Below are 21,592 nucleotides of genomic sequence, written 5' to 3' on the forward strand. Positions count from 1 at the left end.
TATTATTCCAGAGATATTTCTTACTCTTAATGGAAACTGCATGAAGATACCATAATCTATTATACCAGTCCCTTATTGTTAGGACATATGGGCTAGTTTTAATTAAAGACAAAGGTGAAATAAGTATGCTGTGTACAGTTGTCAGATTATTCCCATTAGGCAGTTTCCTAGTAATTTCATTTCTAATGAGGAGTTAGCCAGATTCCAAGCATCTTCAATATACTCTGGAAAACTACTCTCCTAAAGGTTGTAACAACTACACTCCCACCTACAGCATGCAAGATGGGATATGTATATTTGGAAATGCTTATTCAAAATTATGGTATAATTTCTTAATTTGAAACAAATTTTAAACTGATTGTTCCTGTAATTTTGTTTTCTAACTGTAGAAAGTGAAGTGTGACAAATTTTCTTGCCTGATAGGGAATCAGGACCCTGAGGACCGGGTTTGTAAAACTCGGTATATGCTAGAAAGAGGCACAGGCATCAGAAACCTAAGTAACACTTTTCTATGAAGTCTTCACAAGAGACTGCAGCCCTTGCTATAGCTTCAAATACGTCCATTGGTATCTCCAGTTATTTGTCCAGGGTTTGATACCTATATTGGTAACCTACTGCTTGTGGAATACAATTGAAACTCAAAACATAAGCTTTCCCTGCCACCACCAGCTGTTCTCATTCAACTGCAGCAGACAACTCTGTACTCCTGGGACACACACCTCTCACATGTCTGGCCTGTCACTTCACACCTCATCTTAGAGTACCCTTTTTCTTCTCTGACCTCTTTCAAGGCTCAGCTCAAACACCGCTGACTCTTAAGAAGTCTTCCATAATCCTCCTCAGGGAAAATAAATGGGCTTTTCCTCTGTGTTGTCTATACCTCTATAACAGCATTTCTGTAATAAGCTACTAAAGTGGAAGTCTTAAAGCAGCAGTCTCCAACATTTTTGGCACCAGGGACCAGTTTCAAGGAAGACAATTTTTCCACGGACTGGGGATGGGGTCAGAAGGATAGTTTTGGGATGATTCAAGCGCATTACATTTATTGTGTACGTTATTTCTATTATTACTACATTGTAATATATAATAATTATACAAGTCACCATAATGCAGAATCAGTGGGAACCCTGAGCCTGTTTTCACTTGACACTCACTGATAGGGTTTTGATACGAGTCTGCAAGCAATTGATTTATTATGGTCTCTGTGCAGTCAAACCTCTCTGCTAATGATAAACTGTATTTGCAGCCGCTCCCCAGTACTAGCATCTCCCCCTCAGCTCCACCTCAGATCATCAGGCATTAGATTCTCATAGCGCGCAACCTAGATTCCTTGTACGCGCAGTTCACGGTAGAGTTCGCACTCCTATGAGAATCTAATGCCGCCGCTGATCTGACAGGAGGTGGAGCTCAGGCGGTAATGCCAGTGACAGGGAGTGGCTGTAAATACACATGAAGCTTCACTCGCTTGCCCGCTGCTCACCTCCTGCTGTGCAGCCTGGTTCCTAACAGGCCACGGACCTGTACTGGTCCGTGGCCCAGGGGTTGGGGACCCATCTGAAAAGACAGACACATCTCATCTGTCTACTTCCTGAACAGTATCTAGTGCAGAACTTTACAGAACACGCACTCAAAAACTGTACGTGGAATAAACATACAGAAGTTAACGCTTCAAATCCTTTAATCCCAAATTATCAGTCACAGACACCAGTTTTTAAAGGATTAAAAAGAAAGACTGCTCCCCTCAAAACATGTCCTACTACAGTAAGCAGTTCTGTAAGTTAAAAAAAAAAAAAAGTGTGTTTTAATAAAAGTGATAAATCATTCTATCTTTAGGATAGTTATGTTCAACAAACCCACATATGCTTGATATCTGCATCTTACCTCCTAGGATCTCAAACTGTTTATTTTAGAAATAAAAACATGGGGAGAGGACAGTTCATTGTAAAATATGAAAAAGCAATGATTCAAGCATGTGAGTTTTTGCTTTATATTCCTAGCCAGAGCACAAATGACTGGATATTCCCATCAATACCAAGCTAAAAAAAAAACAAACAAAACTGGAACCACCATGAAGACAACGCCACATTAAAATCTCTTTCTCTTGATAATTTCTGGCTTCCAGCTGACTGGATGAGTTTCTTCTGTCTAAAAATAGAAAAGTAAGTTAGTTAAAACAAAGTATTTCAGGCCTGCTTCATATTTAATAGGTTCCTTTCTAACAAAAATCCGGCACTTACTCAAAATTATATTACTTGGCATTATATATTTAGCAGTTCTTTAACAATTTTAAGATAAGTGACAAACTTTTGGCATTATCTGAATCTAATAAAGGATGAATGCATTTGCTACAAATTCAGTTTACGGTTTTTCATTTTAAATAAAATTGCTATTTAGGCATTCTAATAACACCAAAGCTTATGATTCTAGAATTAATTTGCATAGTAATCAACTTATTTGCTGTGATTCTTAGTGTGAGATTTTCCCAATAACTCTAATAAGGAACGTTGAGATAAAATCAAAACTATTGATTTGCTGTCATCAATGAAACCAATAAAGAAATCTATGAGCAGACACTATTCAAGATGACAAATACTTTAATATTATGAAGATTACTTTCCCTTCTGATAATTTCAGTAACTTTAAAATGAGAAAACGCTTGCAAAATTGGCATGGCTGATTTTATTATACTTTACAATGTATATGAAACAGAAATCTTACCGCTGTATCATCCTCTCTGTACACTTTAATGGTTTTATCAGCTTCAGCTGTTAATAACCGACTTTCAGACTGATCAAAAGCACAAGCAAATATTCCTGACTCACTGTCCAAAGACCCAGGCTGCACTGCTGCATGAACTCTCTGGAAATTGTAGCCAGTTCTCCAGTCCCAAAGATGCATAGTGCCATTGTCAGCTTAAAGGGAAAGATATAGTTAAACCTGGTGTCCTCTCAACAATTCAGCTTGACAAATGTTTATTAAGTACCACAGTAGTAACTGCAGTCACTACTACAAAGATATATAAGATGCAGGCACTCAAGCTCCTCTTAATATCAGTTTGTCTACTTTCATTTGTACTTAATTCAGAATTTATTATAGATCTCAAAAAGCACCACAAAACAACATTCAACTCCAGAACACACAACCAAACTTTAGGCGATTTCTGGCATAAACCCCTAACTTAGATTTATCAATGTGGGGACTTAAAGAGAGCTAAACTATGAAATATGCTACGTGCATTATGAATATGCATGAACACACGTGAACATTCAAACAAACGTTAAAACAGGCAAGTTCTGCTATAATACTTAGGTGTGATGACTTAGAAATTTTACTCACTAAAAGAAAAAGATGACAGACTAAAACATATTTATCATAAAAATCTTATTTTACCTCCAGATACAAGCACTCCATCAGAATTTACTGTCAGTGTATTAATAATAGCATTGTGACCAGAAAGATTTTGAATGAAACTTCCATCGGGGAATTTCCACTGTTTTATGTTATCTGGAGAACCAGATGCAAATGTGTAACTGAAATGAGATAAAGAATTAATGATAAAGTAAACCAAGTTAAATACAATGGTGGATTTTATAAAATCTGATTATGGTTGTATTTTGCATGTGTAGTCAGGATCTATGCAGTTTTAGCAAAATATTATCATCATACCAAGAGATAAAAATATCAAGATATTTGTTCCAAGTTATATCAGATTTTTAAATTATTTTAAATGTACGTTAAGTCCTAGGTTGAAGTTTTATTTTCCTCTCATTTCCCCGATGCTCTACACTAAGCTAAAGCAATAAACATACAAACCCCTAAACTCACATAAAGGGCAAGGGGTGATGTAACTATTTTCAAGAAAGCAAGAGAGAAAGCCAGAGAGAGAGGAGAGAGAGACAGAACAAGAAGAGAGGGAGAAAATGAAAGAAATAGAGGCAAGACGAAGAGAGAAAGGGAGGGGGAAGAATAAAGGGAATGAGGAAGACAGGGAAAGGGAGGAAGGACAAGAGTGAAAATAAAGGTAAGGGAGAGTGGGAAAGAGAGGAGGAGAGGCAAGATATGACTTGTGACCAGAAAGTGCCAGGTGATATAGTTTCATAGACAACAGGTTGTGATATTATTCTCCATCTCTTGGGATACTCTGACTATAATGTTCATGATCACTACTATTTTTTCCGATTATATTAACTTCCTCCTTAAGAATTAACTATTCTATGTATAGCTCAGTGCCTAATAATATTTATGTCCAAAACATTAAATATAGCTACTATTAGCTTCGATTATGACATGCAACTTTTAACCATGATTTATTCGTGTTATCTCATTTGACATCATTTTCACCATGCAGAAAGCTTTCCTTGTCTTATAGAGGCCATGAAGCAAAATACTACGCAAGGAAAATAAAAGAAATGCATGTTCTTATGTGGCACAGGTGAAAAAATGACAGTGGCTAAATGACTACCAAAGTAGTATTCATGTTGGTATTTCTGTATTATACTAACAACTGAAGAAAGAAGAGAAGCTACTTAGGAAAACATACTTACTGTCTTGGATGTAAAACCACAGCCCTGACTGATTTTTTGTGATTTGTTAATGTGACTCTTGTTTTTCCAGCCACCAAATCCCATAATCGTATTGTAGTGTCATGGCTTCCTGTAAGGAGAATACACACACATCCCCAAGATACACACAGATCAGAAAAAAAGAATGTGAAAATTAAATATAATAAAATTGGAAGCATTCCTCCACAGACATATATATATGAAATAAAAGTCATATTAACCCTTGGCTAATTGTTTTCTATAGTTCCAAAATATTTGGTTGATTTTAAGTTTAATTCTTAAAAGAATGTAATAAACGCTTGTTGCACTGTCATCTGAATAACAGAACAAATGTGAATAACAAATAAAACAAAGACATGATGTCATCCCCTAGTGGAGAGGAAGGAAAAAACTCTAATAATCATTTAGTTAATGAAACATATGGGAAGGAATTATTTTCTAGTCTTGAAGATTCAATGATATTAACCATATTTTAAGCAAAACAAGACTCAAACCAGCTCTAAAAGTCTGAGAGTATTTTGTCTTCTAACTTTAATTTCCTAGACCGGTAATTTTGATACTATAAAACAACGCTTAGTTGTATCTAATAGCACTATTCTCTAGTGAGACATTACCTGATACAAAGATTCTATGATATGTAAAAAGTATGAGATAAAAACAATGGGATGAAATGTTACCACAAAAAATTTCAAGTGCACACAGAAACACTGTATATACAACACAAAGCAAGAGTCATAGTAAATATGAAAAGTGTATAATCATAATGCACTCTGATATGAATATACTGTAAACTTGAAAAGTATCGATCGTACCAGTAATAATTTGTGGTTCCGCAGCTTGACACCTCACTGTAGCCACCGCATTAGTATGTCCAGATAACGTGTGTACACTGGCTTTAGTTCTCACATCCCAAATCTATCAAAACACAACAGACATACCATCAAAGAGAACAGGTATTCATATCTCAGGCAGGTAACTAGATCAATGCAAGCCTGGGAATCTACTCGACAACTTTGTGTGCCTGCCTTGAATATAATGAAGAAAGTGAGTAAATGAAATAACCACCTGTAAGCTGGCTGGGGAATGTATATAGGAGGCAGCCAATGGGGAAAAAAGCTACAAGATCAGGGGACCTACTGACTAGAATGGGTATAATGGGGCTACTGAATGAAACAGCTAATGGACCACAGCTGTGGTGACAGACTGGCATGTGAGAGGTCGCATATCAGGGGCGGGGCCTCCCAATTATAGACATAGTGGGGCCACAGAACTCAGAAGATGAAGACTAGGTAGGGCATTGATGGGTCAAGGCAACTATCTTTAAATTCTCTATCAAAAAACACATGACTTTAGGACCAAATAAGCATACTGTAAGATGCAATATATGTACAGATCAGCTCTATTCCATTTACCCGTGCAGTTGAGTCTCGGCTACAGGTCACCAGCACATCGATTGTTGGGTGCAGATCTAAACCATACACTGCACTCAGATGTCCATGATAGTGCCTTATAACCTAAAAAATAAGAAAGAAAGTTAAAATCTCTACAATTAGGAAGATAAACAGGGGCCCATAATGTCTCCAATCCTTAACTTCATGCTTACCTTATTATACTCAAGATCCCAGCATTTGACTTGCTTGTCTTCTCCACAGGAGAAGAGGTACGGGCTCCTCGTGCTCACTATCACACCACGCACCGTACTGATGTGCCCAGTTAATGACAGTTTTAACTTGCCACTAGCCAAGTCCCAGATCTGCAATCAAAAAATACTTAATTTTTCTTCTTTATTATTCCAAAGCAAATTTTTAGAATCTTGATGTTAAAATTGTCTTCAAAAAGTGAAAGATAAAAACACATAAAAATATAAAAGTTTGCAAAATGACCCCATCAACAAAAATAAAATCAGGGAAAAGAGAATTAAAGGGCATGATCAAACTGGGAAAATATTTGCACAGGTGACAAAAAGTTAATATTCTTAATATATAAAGGATATCACTGATAGTAAAAGTATGAATACTGAGGTATTAAATTAGTCAAGGATGGCATCAACTTAAAAAAAAAAACCTAAACGTAGCAAATAAAGGTATCAAAAACTTCAACATCACTATAAATTTTATATACACAGTTTTTGAAAGATTAGATATTCACTTCTGCTTATCACAATAGTAAATATTTTTTAAAAAACACAAGCAATGTGCTGAAAAGGATCCTCTCACATGCTGCAAGTATCAATTCACCCATTTTGGAAAATAATTTTTAACTTTGGGTGTCAACTTCAAGAATGCCTGACCTTTAATACTTTTTTCTGGGAAACTATCATAACACTTTAAAATACAGAAAAAGCTTTAGGCACATATTAACTACAGCGTTACTTATGTTAGTGAAAAATCAGGAAACTAAAAATACTTTAATGCCTAACAGAAGGAAAATAGATTATAGAATATCTAAATGACATAATACTATGGAACCATTTAAAAAAATGTTCAGGAGAGGAAAGGATAGGAGTTTGGGATTAGCAGATGCAAACCATAATACACAGAATGAATATGTAACAAGGTCCTACTGTATAGCACAGGGAACTATATTCAATACCTGTGATAAACCATAATGGAAAAGAATATGAGAAAGAATGTATATATATGCATAACTGAATCACTTTGCTGTACAGCAGCAATTAACATATTGTAAATCAACTATACTTAAAATAAATTTTTAAAAAAAGACGTTCAGTTTTTGACAGGAATATGTCTTTGACACAATATTAACTGAAAAAAAGCTGGGAACAAAATTACATATCAAACATGATTTTTAAAAGATACACATTTATATACACAGGAAAATAACTCAGAAGAAAATGCAGATACACATACACAGAAATAAATGTTAAAAAGAAAATTCAAATATCTGACAGTGGTAGGATTATGCATGGGTCTATATTCTTTCTCTTTTCTTTCTTTTTGGCTGCATTGGGTCTTCCTTGCTGCACGCAGGCTTTCTCTAGTTGCAGCGAGTGGGGGCTACTCTTTGTTGTAGCGCGGGGGCTTAGTTGCTCTGCGGCATGTGGGATCTTCCCAGAACAGGGCTCAAACCCAGGTCCCCTGCAATGGCAGGCAGACTCTTAACCACTGCGCCACCAGGGAAGCCCTGGGTCTATATTCTTTTATACTCCTTTACATTTTCCACATTTTTTATAGATAAGCATGCTTTAATTTTGTAACCAGAAGGAGAAAAAAATATGAAGAAATTAGTTGTAAATAGTCAGCATGTACTGTTTGGAAAAAAAACTGTTGCTTAAATACCACTTTTCAAACAGATATTTATTTGAGACTTTTTTTTTAAATTTATTTATTTTATTTATTTTTGGCTGCATTGAATCTTCATTGCTGCACGCTGGCTTTCTCTAGTTGTGGTGAGCAGGGGCTACTCTTCATTGTGGTGCGCGGGCTTCTCACTGCGGTGGCTTCTCTTGTTGCAGAGCATGGGCTCTAGGCACACGGACTCAGTAGTTGTGGCTCGTGGGCTCTAGAGCGCAGGCTCAGTAGTCGTGGCACAGAGACTTAGCTGCTCCACAGCATGTGGGATCTTCCCGGACCAGGGCTTGAACTGATGTCCCCTGCATTGGCAGGTGGATTCTTAACCAATGCACCACCAGGGAAGCCCTATATGGGACTTTTAACTGGTATAGATAATAAATTTTACTCAACACTCGGGTCTAAGAAATCAGAGAACTAGAACAGCAATTCTCACCAGAGGAAATAAAACATTAAAATTACACGGCAAACACAAAATCATGTTTACATTTTTCTTCCTTCCTTATTACCTTTATAGTTCTGTCAGCAGATCCAGTAACAAACCACTGGTTTCCAGGTTCCACAGCAATACATCGAACCCAGCCAAGATGCCCACTGATCACCTGTATTTAAAAAGGTAGAATGAGCAGGCTCACTACACAGAAGCTAAAGTTTATTCAATTTCAACTCATCACACTTATGTTAAATATGATACAACTGAAAAGTACAACTACAGTGATCGAAAAAAGGTGAATGGTTGGCAGGGGTGAGAAAGGATATGATTATAAGAAAACAGCACAGGGGTGTTTTTGAATCAATGGAACTTCTATTATCCAGATTGCGGTAGTGGTTACCCAAATTTATATATCTATTAAGATTTATTAGATCTATACACCAAAAGAAAGTCTATTCTAAGGTATGATAATTTGTCTAGCTGTACGTTTCCTACTATTTACATTTTATTTTAGATTTGGTACATTTTGAATCATTCCAATTTACTATAATTAAAAAGATAACTGGTAGGGCCACAGAAATGTCCTGATGTATGGATTTTCTCCTTGGCCTTCGCATAGAACACCTCGAACACTTTCCTAAATTTATTTTGTCTGCTCTCCATTTAGTAGCCTTCTATCAATATTTTATACTGTCACTTATACAATATACAAGTATAACTTCCATTTAATGAAGTCTCCTTCCCAAAGTATCTTTTAAGATACTGTCTAAGCCCCTCCCTCCACCCCACCTCAGATCACTCTACCAGCTCTCATATTCACTCTGTTTCCTCCTTATTCCATTCCTCGGCTCTTGTTTAACTGGAAAGTAGTGATCATGTTTCATGTAGTGGAATAATATACAGATTCACTCACTCTGTAGAGTTTCCACGGTGGGTGCCACTGAGGTTTCGGCATTGTAGGGGCTTTTTTAGCCATCAGTGCGGAGTTCTTGGCATTGCCACTGTCCATAACAACCTAGATATGGAATAGATTAATTATTAAAGATATCTTACCTAAGGTTTCATGTTATCAATTCAAAAATGGAAAGTCAAAGGGATTTATGAAAGATTTTTCCTTAAGAAAAAAAGATATCTGAAAAATATCTGCATACCTAGAAAATGAGTCTAAGACTTCCAATCAGAACTATATTTTCCGTATGTTAATTTTAACTTTAAAAAACAATTAAAAAATCTCAGAGAGGCAGAACCTTAACATTGAGAGCACATATCACTGTGCACGGGTTCAAAACCCAACTCTGTCCATTACTAGCTAATGACCTTGGGTATAAATTATGTAACCTCTGTGCCTCATTAGTAAAATGGAAATAACAGCAACTATCTCATACAGTTATTATGAAGACTGTAACAGTGTAGTAAATGCTAAATGTAAGCTCCCATTATTATTTAAGTAAATATATGTGGATTAATGCCGTTGCTTTTGTCATATTTTAACATTATTGATTTCATACTACAAAGGAGAAACTGAAAGTTCCTTCTATTTAACTCCCACAAAAGTATTTCAATACTATCTTAAAGGGTATACTAGCTGATATAACCATATACTGATAGCATCCACCCGTCCAAAAAACACTGAAGCCTGTAAAGTTACTGCCCTCAAGAAGCTTATGTTATATCCTAAGGAGGCAGAAAGCCTGGGCAGATGCTGTGAATGGAGGCTAAAGACCCTGGTAGGAGGACTACAAATTCATTCACTTCACAAAGCAACTGCATAATAAACTGAGGAAGTAAAGACTGCACTCACTTCAAGTAACAGCATAATAAAGCAAACTGCATATTTTCAGTTATTCTTTCTATAACTACTTTCACCAATAACAACAGTAGCTGCCATTTACTTACAAACAAATAATATATTTCTAAATGCTCATTTGTAAGATATTAGTTGTATAGCCTGTGAATATTACGATACTAATAGCACTCAACTCTAACCGTACAAACCAAATGAGAGTTTAATAAAAAAACACTTTCATATCTAACACGTACTAATAGAAGCTTCAGAATAACCATGCTTGCATTTTTAATAGTGGGTAATACAGAGCATCGTCACATTATCTTCATCAAAATAAATGTTATGTCCAACGTGCAAGTAGACACAGAATTAACAGAACTTTAAATTATTCTGTCAATCCACTAGCAACTTAAATTTTAGGGCTATGAAATATTAGCAACTAGCTCAGGCCGCTATTTACTTGAACAAGTCCAAGGAAAATGTTCATTTATTAATATCTAAGGTAAGAATCTTGGAATAAATGGAAATAGGCAACACGTTAAAGTTAGAAACCCACAGCGTGATGTGATTTGACACAGACAACTTACCGCCCCTGCAGGCTGTGACCGGTCAGAAGCCCCAGGGTGTCGGTATTCACCTCCAGCAGGTGTACTACGGTTTGCATCAACCCTGAGGCAAAAGAAACACCATATTCTAAGTAATTAGTCTCCAGTCAGGTGTTCTGCAGGACTGACTCTATATCTTAAGTTTTTGTAAGCACTGGTAAAGGAAAATGTCATACAATACGTAACTACAAAGAAACAAATTTAAAAATGAGAAAAAATGTGAACAGTAAACTATGCTTTCAAAATCTTTGTTATTTAGAAGCATAGTATCTCCTACCTGGCTTGAGAAGTAGGTAATGCCACAGCTAAGGACTGTGCAGCTGATTCACTTGGCATTCTTTGGATCTTAGTGTCCGCTGTCAAAGCAACCCCTGTTGAAATAAAAAAAAATCAACTCCTTTTAGTATCTATCTTTGCTTCCATTTACATGCATTTACAATAAAATAGTGGAGGAAAACATAACAAAAAGGTAATGGTGATTATCTCTAGGTGGTGATATGACAAAAATTTTTGTTACATTTTGTAGGTCTTTTGTTTCTAATTCTTTTACAATAAATATTGCCCAACAACATATATCTCAAATTTGTCTCATATATTTAATCAAAACAGCTTAATATTAACATAGCCCAAGATAGTAAAGTTAAATTTCTATTATCTTGGGATATTACCTTCAAATATAAAAATTAAGCAGTTCCCCAAATACTAACAGAATGTTTCGAAGGGTAAATGTAAATTCCTACAACAAGAAGCACCAATTCATCTATACTTGAATATAGTGAATTCCGTCCTCTAAAATTACTAGAACCTGGATATACTAAGCTTTTTGTCCTCCACCCTGTTATACTGGCCACTCCATTTGTGTGCTAATTCCTCTTCACATACAACACACCCAGGATATGTTTCTATCATACCTGCTTCTATACTAACACTTCTAACACTTTTATAAGCTTTGTGATATTTATGTGTCCGACTAAACTTCCAGGTAATAAGCTTGTCTTAGCCTGGAGCAGTCTTATTGTCTTTGAATTCTTAGCACAGTGCCTAAAAAAAAATAAGTGCTTAAGAATGTTTGCTGAATGAATGCATGTGAAACTTAGTTAATTATCATCTAAACAGCTATGCCTGGATGCTTGGTTATTGAGCTTATCTTATATTTTACAGGCAATGGGAATCATATTATTGGCTCAGTCATGGAAATATAAGTGACAATAAGACATTTTCAAATATAACAGCTACTTACCAGGTCCTGGTGGATACGGATGTGTACCTGTCACCAAATATTCAACTTCTTGTCCTATTAAAAAAAGGGAGAGAGAGAGAGAGAGAGAGAGAAAATTCATCTTTGGCAAAATTACCTTATATACAAGTATCACGTCTTTTAATGAATTAAATAATATTAAATTATCAACTGGATATCTCAAATTTTCCCAACTAAGCCCAAGCCTGAGAAATAAGGTAAGTTGATCATTTTTGCTTTGCCTTCTGAAGACCATGTTCACAGGTAGTTCTTTGATCATTTGCTGATGTGGTGTCAAGAAAGCTTGTACATTTGCTATATAGCAATGGTGTGTAGAGAGGTCATCTTATCAAGTAATAATCCACTCAGGTTTATCTTCCAAACAAATGGTTTTCCTGTGGAATCTTGGATTACCTTTATTCACTACAATTTTAGTACTTAATATCATCTTTCTGAATTATAGCCAAAACAGATAGATGAAAGAAAAATTCCCCACAGGTTAGGAATTTTTCCTTTAGTCTCCACTATGACTATCTCCATATCCTAAGAATTTCTGCCATCATTATACCACTGTTTTAATTTCCTATAAGGGAAAAATCCACCAACCAATAATCTCACTCACTACTCCAATGAGGAAATAAAGCTGTTAAATAGGGTATGGCTCTAATAAGTCCTTCCAGAAGAAGCACTAATAAGACATTTCATTTTTCTATTTTTAAAATTCACATATAAATCCTGACATTTCTGACAATGCCATACTCACCTTGATTGGCAGGATATTGTTTGTGTCCATATGAATCTGATGCATTCTGAGGGCCTTTCTCTTTAAGATTTTCTTTTGAAGTAGGCATATGCAACACAGGACCATACTCATTACGCAGCTTGATTGCCATTTTTCGTTTGTGACTATTTAAAAATTATAAACATAAAAATGTATCTTTGAGTACTTTAAATATATTCACCAATGTAAATATATTCACAGATATCCAGAAAACAAGTATTTAAGTAGCTTAAGTTTGCCTAATCATGTAGAAAAAGTTACTATTAAGATTTTAAAGTTAAACAATATTTTAAAAAATTTCCAAGTGCATTTCCACACTTTTGTTCACAATCTACCACATAGCATCCATTAAGTAATAGTTTAGTTTGTTAACCAATTATATAAAAACTTTCATGTTGATTTATCAAAGGTCTAACTCATTTTAAAATATATAGAAACTAATATATCCTTTAAAAAAAACCTCAAAGTCAGTATACTTTCCTTCAAATGTCTAAATATAAAAATACAGTAAAAGCTTCTATAGTAACCTTTCCTGGATATACCTAGAAAGATTAGTTCAAACTAATCCAAGTACTTAATTCAGCATTTTAGAAACAAATGCACTTATTATGCTACTTTTAAGGATAGTCCACTTGGTAAATTAAATATAAATGCTTGTTTGAGGAATTAGGTAGATTTTTAAAGAAGGGTAAAGGACAAAGAAGGAACACTGCACATAATGCAATCCCAGACTGGAGCTGGAGATGTAGAACCAAAAATATGCCACCACTCAAAAATCTTCATCATACTAACGAGAAAAGATGGGAGTAGAGGTACTGGCCAGGTACAATTTCAGCTCAGCAAGGCTCTGAGAGCAGCAGGAAGCTGAAAGCACATACAAAGTGATTGATTATAAAATATAACGCCTAAAAGGGACTCTCCTAATTACTGGGTATTTGTAAAATGCAATTAATTAATGGGACTTTTACTGTAAAAGATAAGGCCAAAAAAAATAAAGTTAACTCAGCTTAAATTATGCCCAAACACAACTCATTACTGAATAGATATCCTATGAGTTAGTATTACTTACTAATCTTTAAACCTTCCCCTCTCCCTGCTCTCTTCCCCCAATATTATAAGTTGAAATATTCTAGCAATTGAAAAGGAACTATCCCTACCTCTCTTCATCCAAAGGCACAGGTTTTCCATTATCAGCCACAAACATGTCATGGGTTCTCTTCAATGACCTGAACACAAGTGTGTGCACAGAATGTTTCTGTACCTCCTAGAACAAAAGAGTATAATTACATATCTAGCTACAAATTATATATACCATAACCTAAATTAAAGTGAAATTAGTTATACACTTTACATGTTTAAATATGTAAAAAGCTTTGTACCACTCACCACAGCTATCTGTAGCAAGCTATAGGAGTCAAGTTCAGAGAAGAGGAAGAAGCTCCTCTTGGGCCAGAGCCCCAGGTATACCAGCTGAGTGATGCCTGAGATTAGTCATTTACTCAATAAATATTTACTGAACTCCTACTAATTGAGTGGCAGGTATTGTGCTAGAAACTAACAACAGAATGATGAAAGGCAGCCACGGTCCCTGTGCTCAAGAGGAAACAGGCAAATAAAAACAAACAAAGTAACTCCACATTCTAATAAGTGCTATGAAGGAAACAAGCAGGGGGCTGAGACCGAGGACAGAAGAAGACCTTAGGGTGGTAATGAAAGATCTCTCTGAGGTGGCAGCTAAGCAGAGAGGGAGTTAGCCTTGCACAAAATAGAGGTAAGAACAATCCAAGCAGAGAGAAAAGGCCATGTAAATACAAAGGCGTTTGGTAACCGAAATAATGCCAGAACCTGCAGTACAGCTGTGTATGTTCGGTGAAAGGGTGGGTTGATGATGCAAGATGAGGTTGTAAGGATAGACAAGGTCCAGATAAGTTTTTTTTTTATACCATTGCAACGGTCTGCATTTTTGCTCTAGATACATAGGACCACTAAAGGGTCTTAAGCAAGAAAAGCTCGAACATTCTACGTTTTAAACTGATCAATTTACTGGGGGTGGGGGAGGGGTGACAGAAACAGAAGCAAGGAGACCACCTAAGAGCTAAAGCATCAGCGTTGGTGGATGATGTGGTCTGAATTCAGGTGATGGCAGTGGGCCTGAACAAGAGTCAACAATTTTGAGATAAAACGAACAAGGCTTGCTAATAGTTGTTCAAGCTAGCGGAAAATGCAAAAATTCAAGAATGGCAGGTTTTCCCGGGGAAGAGCTTTAGTAAGACAAAAAATGAGGACCAGAGAAGACCGCCAGTTTTGTAAGACACAGAATCACCGACTCGACCCAGCAGGCAGCTAGTACCACTGGTCGAACATCGACAGAAACTCCGCCTCAGAGGACAGTGCCCAGCTCAAGTGCCCAAGGGCCAAATGAAAACTGGAGGAATTATCTCAGGCTTCCCGCCCAGACAGAACCTCCAACTCGTGCTCTCATCCGGCTTCTCTGCCTCCCTAAAAACCTTAAGAGACTACCCGGCCTCGGCCAAACAGCCTCCCCTCGCAGCCGCTACTCTCCCCTGACTCCCAGCACCCTCGATCCCTCACGCCCGCCGCCAAAGAAAAATAATCCAGAACAGATGGCCCCTGGGCACCCAAGTGTCACTTTACCTCGACCATGACGCCGCGATCTACCCAGTCGCTCCAGCAAGGATGAAACACCAACCAACTGGACGGAAACCGCCGCCACAACTACTCGGCCCCTTCCTGAATCGGGCGTCCTGGCGCCGGATGTGACGTAAGACTCTGCGCACGCGCGCTGGTGGGCCGTAGGCAGTCTGGGGCCAAAGGGCGGGCCTTTCTCCTCGGGGGCCGCCTGTGGGGCGGAGCTTCGAGACTGCGGGGCGGAAGCTGCCGGAATCGCGGGAGTAAAGGTTTTACTCGCTTCTGCAGAAATCTTGAGATAATATCGTTTTCTACCTTACTCTCAGCCTTAAATATTTTGGTTTAGGGCTGTGGTTGTTTGCATTCTGTTCTCTGGAATCTTAATACTTTTTTTTCAGACAACCTCAGCAGTCAGTTCTAGGGAAGGTCCGGAGAGCGCGAAGGCTCTTACCCCTCCTTGCCTTCTTCGGGGGTCGCCTCCGTGATTTTTGTCGCCTGATTCCGCTACTTGGCTCAATTTGGCTGGAAGCATTTAGAAATCTTTTTAGTCTTGGTGCCTAAAAAGCAATTCCACTTACACTGTCCATGAAACACTTGTTGAGTGAATATTGCGGAATGGTTTCAATTTGAGAAATTTTGCAAAAGATTTTGGCTTTAACAGCATATGGCAAAATCTCAAATTTATTTTCAGCCAGCATAGTTTTTTTTTTTTTCAATATCCCAACAATGGCATAACTCTTGGCCATTTCCTCGTTGTCTGATGATGAACGTGGCTTCAACGATGCCAGGGTACAGTTTGTCAAAGCTGGTGGAAGAAAAACACAAGTGAAGACTTTAGCCATTTTTGTGTGTATACAGACTGGTGCCAAAGGATTGGCATTTTGTTTTATACCCAGGTAAAATCTGCAGTTTGTGATCAGTCGTGCCTATTTTTCCACATAAGAAGGAAAATTGATGGAACTGGACATTTGCAAACTTGAATAGACAAGCATTTTACTGGCTCTGCTTGTTCTTTAACCATAGTCAGTTTCCACAGATCTTGTCACCAGAGCATGTTGTGTATACTTTGAGAGGGAGAAAAATCTATCAAAAGTATAGCAATGTGAATTTATCATCTCATTTAGGAATTAATTTTTAATTCATTACAAAAATTAAGACCTTCTATTTGAAAATACAATCATCTCTGAATTTGAGTGTAAGTTTGGCCTTAAGAATTGATTTTCTATAGCAGTGGCCACTGGTGGTAGGCCTTGCAAGGAAATGCCATAATTATAAAATATGTACTTGGGAAAATAAATCAGAGTATACCTTACCTATAGATAGAAATAACTATACAAAAGAACGTGACCAGCAAAGGGCAATAAAATTATAGAAAGATAAGCAAGATTCTAATATATCTATGGCAATATAGATAAAGATGTGGTACATGTATACAGTGGAATGTTACTCAGCCATAAAAAAACAAAATAATGCCATTTGTAGCAACATGGATTGTCATATTGAGTGAAGTAAGACAGAGAAATACAAATATCGTATGATATCGCTTATATATGGAATCTGAAAAAGATACAGATGAACTTATCTACAAAACAGAAATAGAGTTACAGATGTAGAAAATAAATTTATGGTTACCAGGGAAGGGGGAGGGATAAATTGGAAGATTGGGATTGACATATACACGCTACTATATATAAAATAGATAACTAATAAGGACCTACTGTATAGTACAGGGAACTCTACTCAATACTCTGTAATGGCCTATATGGGAAAAGAATCTTAAAAAGAGTGGTTATATGTATATTTATAACATATTCACTTTGTTGTACACCTGAAACTAACACAACATTGTGAATCAACTATACTCCAGTAAAAAAAAAGAAAAGAAAAAAAAAAAAGAATCCCTGTCCTGGCTGACACCTAGAGCTGCCTTATTTGAGCAGTAGGGGTCACTGCTGCTCTTCATAAGCGTCGGAGGATTGTTCCCAAAAGCACACATGGTGAATACTTTATTAATATATATTATTAAGTCTGTTTGGGTGAAACCAATAGTACAAATCTTAAGGAAAGTCTCCCTTCATTAGTTAAGCTAATTTTTTTTTTACTCACCAATATAGGACATCTCTATATTCTCTTTCAAAAATCAATAGCTTTTATGTGTGCAGTTAAAACATATAATGGGGGAAAATCTCATAACAATAAATGAAAAGTATGCAAGTCATATGAAAAAAGCTTAAGGGACATAAAGAAGAAAATTTGAATCAATGAAAATGCATACCTTATTCTTGGATCAGAAGACTCAAAATTATAAATATCTGTTGTCATTAATCTAATCTTGGGCATATTTTACAGAAAATACTGTTAATTTAATTCAAGACATTTTTATTAAATAGTGAAAGATTTTTTAAATGAATGTTATAAAATACTCCAAATAAAAAGTTTTTATTTTCTACAGAGTTTTACTACTGGTACTATATACTTAATCACTTTAAGTGCTTTATTGCATTGTGTGAAAATACAGCTTCTGTTTCCAATGTGTGATTTATGCTTTTTTAAAAAACTCAGTTTGATTCCCAAACATTTGATCTTAACTTTCCCTTTGAAATAGTTCAGCAAACCCCAGAAGCTATCTCAGCCACTAATTAACTTACCTTTTAGAGTCTTTTTTTAAATTAATTTATTTATTTTTGTCTGCGTTGGGTCTTTGTTTCTTTTGTTGTTGTTTTTGTTTGTTTTTTGTTTTGTTTTGTTTTAACATCTTTATTGGGGTATAATTGCTTTACAATGGTGTGTTAGTTTCTGCTTTATAACAAAGTGAATCAGCTATACATATACATATATCCCCATATCTCCTCCCTCCTGCATCTCCCTCCCACCCCTCTAGGTGGTCACAAAGCACTGAGCTGATCTCCCTGTGCTATGCGGCTGCTTCCCACTAGCTATCTTACATTTATTAGTATATATAAGTCCATGCCACTCTCTCACTTACCCTTTGTCCCAGCTTACCCTTCCCCCTCCCTGTGTCCTCAAGTCCATTCTCTACGTCTGCCTCTTTATTCTTGTCCTGCCCCTAGGTTCTTCAGAACCTTTTTTTTTAGATTCCATATATATATGTTTTAGCATACGGTATTTATTTTTCTCTTTCTGACTTACTTCACTCTGTATAACAGTCTCTAGGCCCATCCACCTCACTACAAATAACTCAATTTCGTTTCCTTTTATGGCTGAGTAATATTCCATTGTATATATGTGCCACATCTTCTTTATCCATTCAAATGTTGATGGACACTTAGGTTGCTTCCATATCCTGGCTATTGTAAATAGAGCTGCAATGAACATTGTGGTACATGACTCTTGTTGCTGTGCACGGGCTTTCTCTAGTTGCGACGAGCGGGGGCTACTCTTCGTTGTGGTGCGCAGGCTTCTCATTGCAGTGGCTTCTCTTGTTGCAGAGCACGGGCTCTAGGCGCCCAGGCTTCAGGAGTTGTGGCTCGCAGGGTCTAGAGCTCAGGCTCAGTAGTTGTGGCGCACAGGCTTAGTTGGTCTGCGGCATGTGGGATCTTCCCGGACCAGGGCTCAAACCCGTGTCCCCTGCATTGGCAGGAGGATTCTTAACCACTGCACCACCAGGGAAGCCCTAACTTACCTTTTGAATAGTACTCCCCTGCCATTAACTTACCAAAAAATAATGGGGGTACTATTTAAAAGGACAATCAGGTGTCTCAGATTTCGCAGAAGAATCAGATGATCAAGTTTGGAAGTTTCAGTGGCTCCTGCTGCTGAAGTTGGTAGGCTTTCTCTCTAGAATGCTGCCGTGAATATGACCTCAGGCCAATCAACCTAATTATTTCCTTTGCTTATTTCCTTTGCAAACATAAAACTGGGGAGAGAAGCTGATAGGGCTAGCTTGGGTAAGGGATCTAACCCTACTCAGTCACCTGTGGCTAGAGGGTCAGGGTATCACAATACTAACAGGACTGCCGGAGCCCCACTCCTGCATTTTAGGGGTCATTCCAAGAGAAGGGAGCAGCACTCCAACTGGTGTTGGTCACACCCTCTGTGGTTTTGAGTCTAATGTGACAGAAGCAAAAGAGTATCTCTGTCTTTTCTCTAGCTCCTGTGATTGGCATTGGGTTGAAGGAGAACATGTCCTATTTTTCTCCTTATTGCCGTGGTATCAGCTTCCGTAAGAAAAGCAAACTGATATCTACCAAGTCAATAGAAGGAGACTTTCCATAAGAGACAGAGCTAGCCCTACCCTTCTTCCCTGCAATGTGCTTTCCCATCGCAGACGCTAACCAGTTATGGCTGTCACTGTCACATTAGTCTCAGGCTTGCCCATCAAGCTCTGATCCAAGCTGGCTTCCAACTCTTCAGTATTAATTTCCCCTTGGATAGTGGCTCTCATACTGTGGTTCAGGGTAAGACAAAAAAAACATACAGAGACTAACAATGATTTAATATGGTTCTCAAAACCTATGCCTTCTTAGACAAAGAGAATCAGTATTTCATTTTATTTATTCAATCATTCACTCATTCTATGTTCACAAACTAGTTCAACAGATATTTGTCAAGTACCTGTCATGTGGCCGGTGTCTGATATAAACCACACAGTCATTCAAACCACAAGTTTCAAGTCCAAAAGCCTTTTCCTTTCAAGTCATTTTTCCCCTGGAAGGAGGTTAGGGTCCCTAAGTTACTGTTCCCAAAGCCTCACCTTTCCTGGTTCAGCACAGGGTCTTACGTTCAGCACATATAAGTAGTTTTTATTTTCTGTCTTCCCCTCTAGACACAAAGCTTCATGAGGACAGGGCTTTTGTCTACCTTGGTGACCAAAGTATCCTTGGCCTCTAGCACAAAGTAGGTGTTCTATAAATATTTGATGAACACAAATTGACTTGTGTGCTATAACTGGGCCTGACTTGAATTGTAAAAGTATCAACAACAAATGCTTGACAATCAGTGCTGGCAAGTCTGCCCTTCTTGCCAGAGAGCTGCTGGGCAGGACAGATAATTTCTGTTTTTTTCTGTCACTGATTTACTGCCCTTGACTTACATAAGAGGATCAGCTAATTCGAAGGACCTGCACTATTGATCTAAAAACATAACTGAACAAATAGTACTCCCTTTCTCCTCCACCAATGACAACAACATTTTAAAAATTTAAGTATTTTAGAGAGCAGAATCTCTGTAAATGCATTTCTTCTCTTTGAAAACATGGTAATTTACTTTGTAATATTAGGCATTTTAAAATGTTAGTATAGCTGTATATAGCTCTATAAAAAATCTAGCAAGAAGTAGAATTAAAGAAACTCATAGTTATTATTCACTGCATCAACCATGCCTCTCACACAGACATGAATATCCAGCCCACACCCACATATTACAGTGAAAATGTAAGTGAAAATAAAGGCTAAGGATGGGAGTGCCTGTCTGAGACACTGTAGTCTCAAGAAAAAGAGCTGACCAAAACAACGACAACAGCAAATCAAAAAGGTACAGGTTAATTCTTTATCATGTTTGCATTTTGTTGGGCAATATGGTCTAACAGGCACAGAGCATGAACTGGTCAGACAGACATGGGTCAAATCCTGCTACCAGTACTTACTACTTGTATGCCTTGAGTACTTTACTTAACCTCTCTGAGTCTCTGTTTCATCATCTGTAAAACTTAAAGCAGGTAAATGATTATCAGAGCTTGGAATCTGAAGCCTATTTCAATGAAGCCTTGTTCACGCATTCATTCTACGATTTTTTATCAAATGCCTACTATGGTCTGTCTTATTCACCAATGTATCCCCAGCTTCTAGCACACTGCCTGTCACATAGGAGGCCCTCAAGAACTATTTGTGGAATGAATGTTTAGTCTCTGGTGTTATGGAGTATAAATTCTAGTGATTTCCTTCCACCTTCCTGTTGATGATGGCAAGAGTGCCTGTCAGAGTAGAAAAACAGTGAGACTTATAAGGGAACTTTCACGTTAATGTTGTACAATTTACTATAATATGCTAGAAGAAACAAAAAATTAACAAACTTCTGGGAATAAATAATGGTCTATTGCTAGTTGATGTAATGTCAGTGCTTGAAAATGAAGATAATATAATGTTACCTCAAAAGAAAAAAAAATTTTAGTTGTCTTAACATTGTCTGTCTTTTTAAATCAGCAAGAACCTGACATCATTAAAATAAAATCCTGCCCAGATGATTAAAATAAACTTTTCCTCAGTTACA

General features: G+C 37.1%; 1 protein-coding gene across 2 annotated transcripts; it reads right to left on the reverse strand.

Moving 5' to 3' along the window:
* Positions 1 to 1,660: 1,660 nt before the first annotated feature.
* PLRG1 (pleiotropic regulator 1) lies at positions 1,661 to 15,484 on the reverse strand. 2 transcript variants are annotated; one of them, XM_024731770.1, is made up of 16 exons: positions 15,371 to 15,470; positions 13,873 to 13,979; positions 13,508 to 13,579; positions 12,698 to 12,840; positions 11,938 to 11,991; positions 10,975 to 11,068; positions 10,680 to 10,761; positions 9,220 to 9,321; positions 8,383 to 8,475; positions 6,166 to 6,315; positions 5,975 to 6,076; positions 5,375 to 5,477; positions 4,545 to 4,653; positions 3,391 to 3,530; positions 2,719 to 2,912; positions 1,661 to 2,145 (listed from the first exon to the last, which is right to left on the reverse strand). In XM_024731770.1, the coding sequence occupies exons 4-16, from the start codon at positions 12,825 to 12,827 to the stop codon at positions 2,086 to 2,088; spliced, it is 1,413 nt and encodes a 470-aa protein (XP_024587538.1). In that variant the 5' UTR covers positions 12,828 to 12,840; positions 13,508 to 13,579; positions 13,873 to 13,979; positions 15,371 to 15,470; the 3' UTR covers positions 1,661 to 2,085. The 2 variants fall into 2 exon arrangements, with proteins under 2 accessions (XP_024587538.1, XP_024587537.1); XM_024731769.1 differs by lacking the exon at positions 13,508 to 13,579 and having other exon boundaries at positions 15,371 to 15,484.
* Positions 15,485 to 21,592: the final 6,108 nt, after the last annotated feature.

This window comes from Neophocaena asiaeorientalis, unplaced genomic scaffold (assembly GCF_003031525.2).
Source record: "Neophocaena asiaeorientalis asiaeorientalis breed wild unplaced genomic scaffold, Neophocaena_asiaeorientalis_V1.1 scaffold938, whole genome shotgun sequence".
NCBI classification, from domain to species: Eukaryota; Metazoa; Chordata; class Mammalia; order Artiodactyla; family Phocoenidae; genus Neophocaena; species Neophocaena asiaeorientalis.

Bases quoted from the DNA above. Each gene is read 5' to 3' on its own strand.
- PLRG1 (XM_024731769.1), bottom strand. The intron at 11,069-11,937 runs GTAAGTAGCTGT...TTATTTCAACAG, and splicing joins TCCGTATCCACCAGGACCTG to GGGTTGCTTTGACAGCGGAC. The intron at 10,762-10,974 runs GTAGGAGATACT...CTTTTGCCTCAG, and splicing joins TTACCTACTTCTCAAGCCAG to GGTTGATGCAAACCGTAGTA.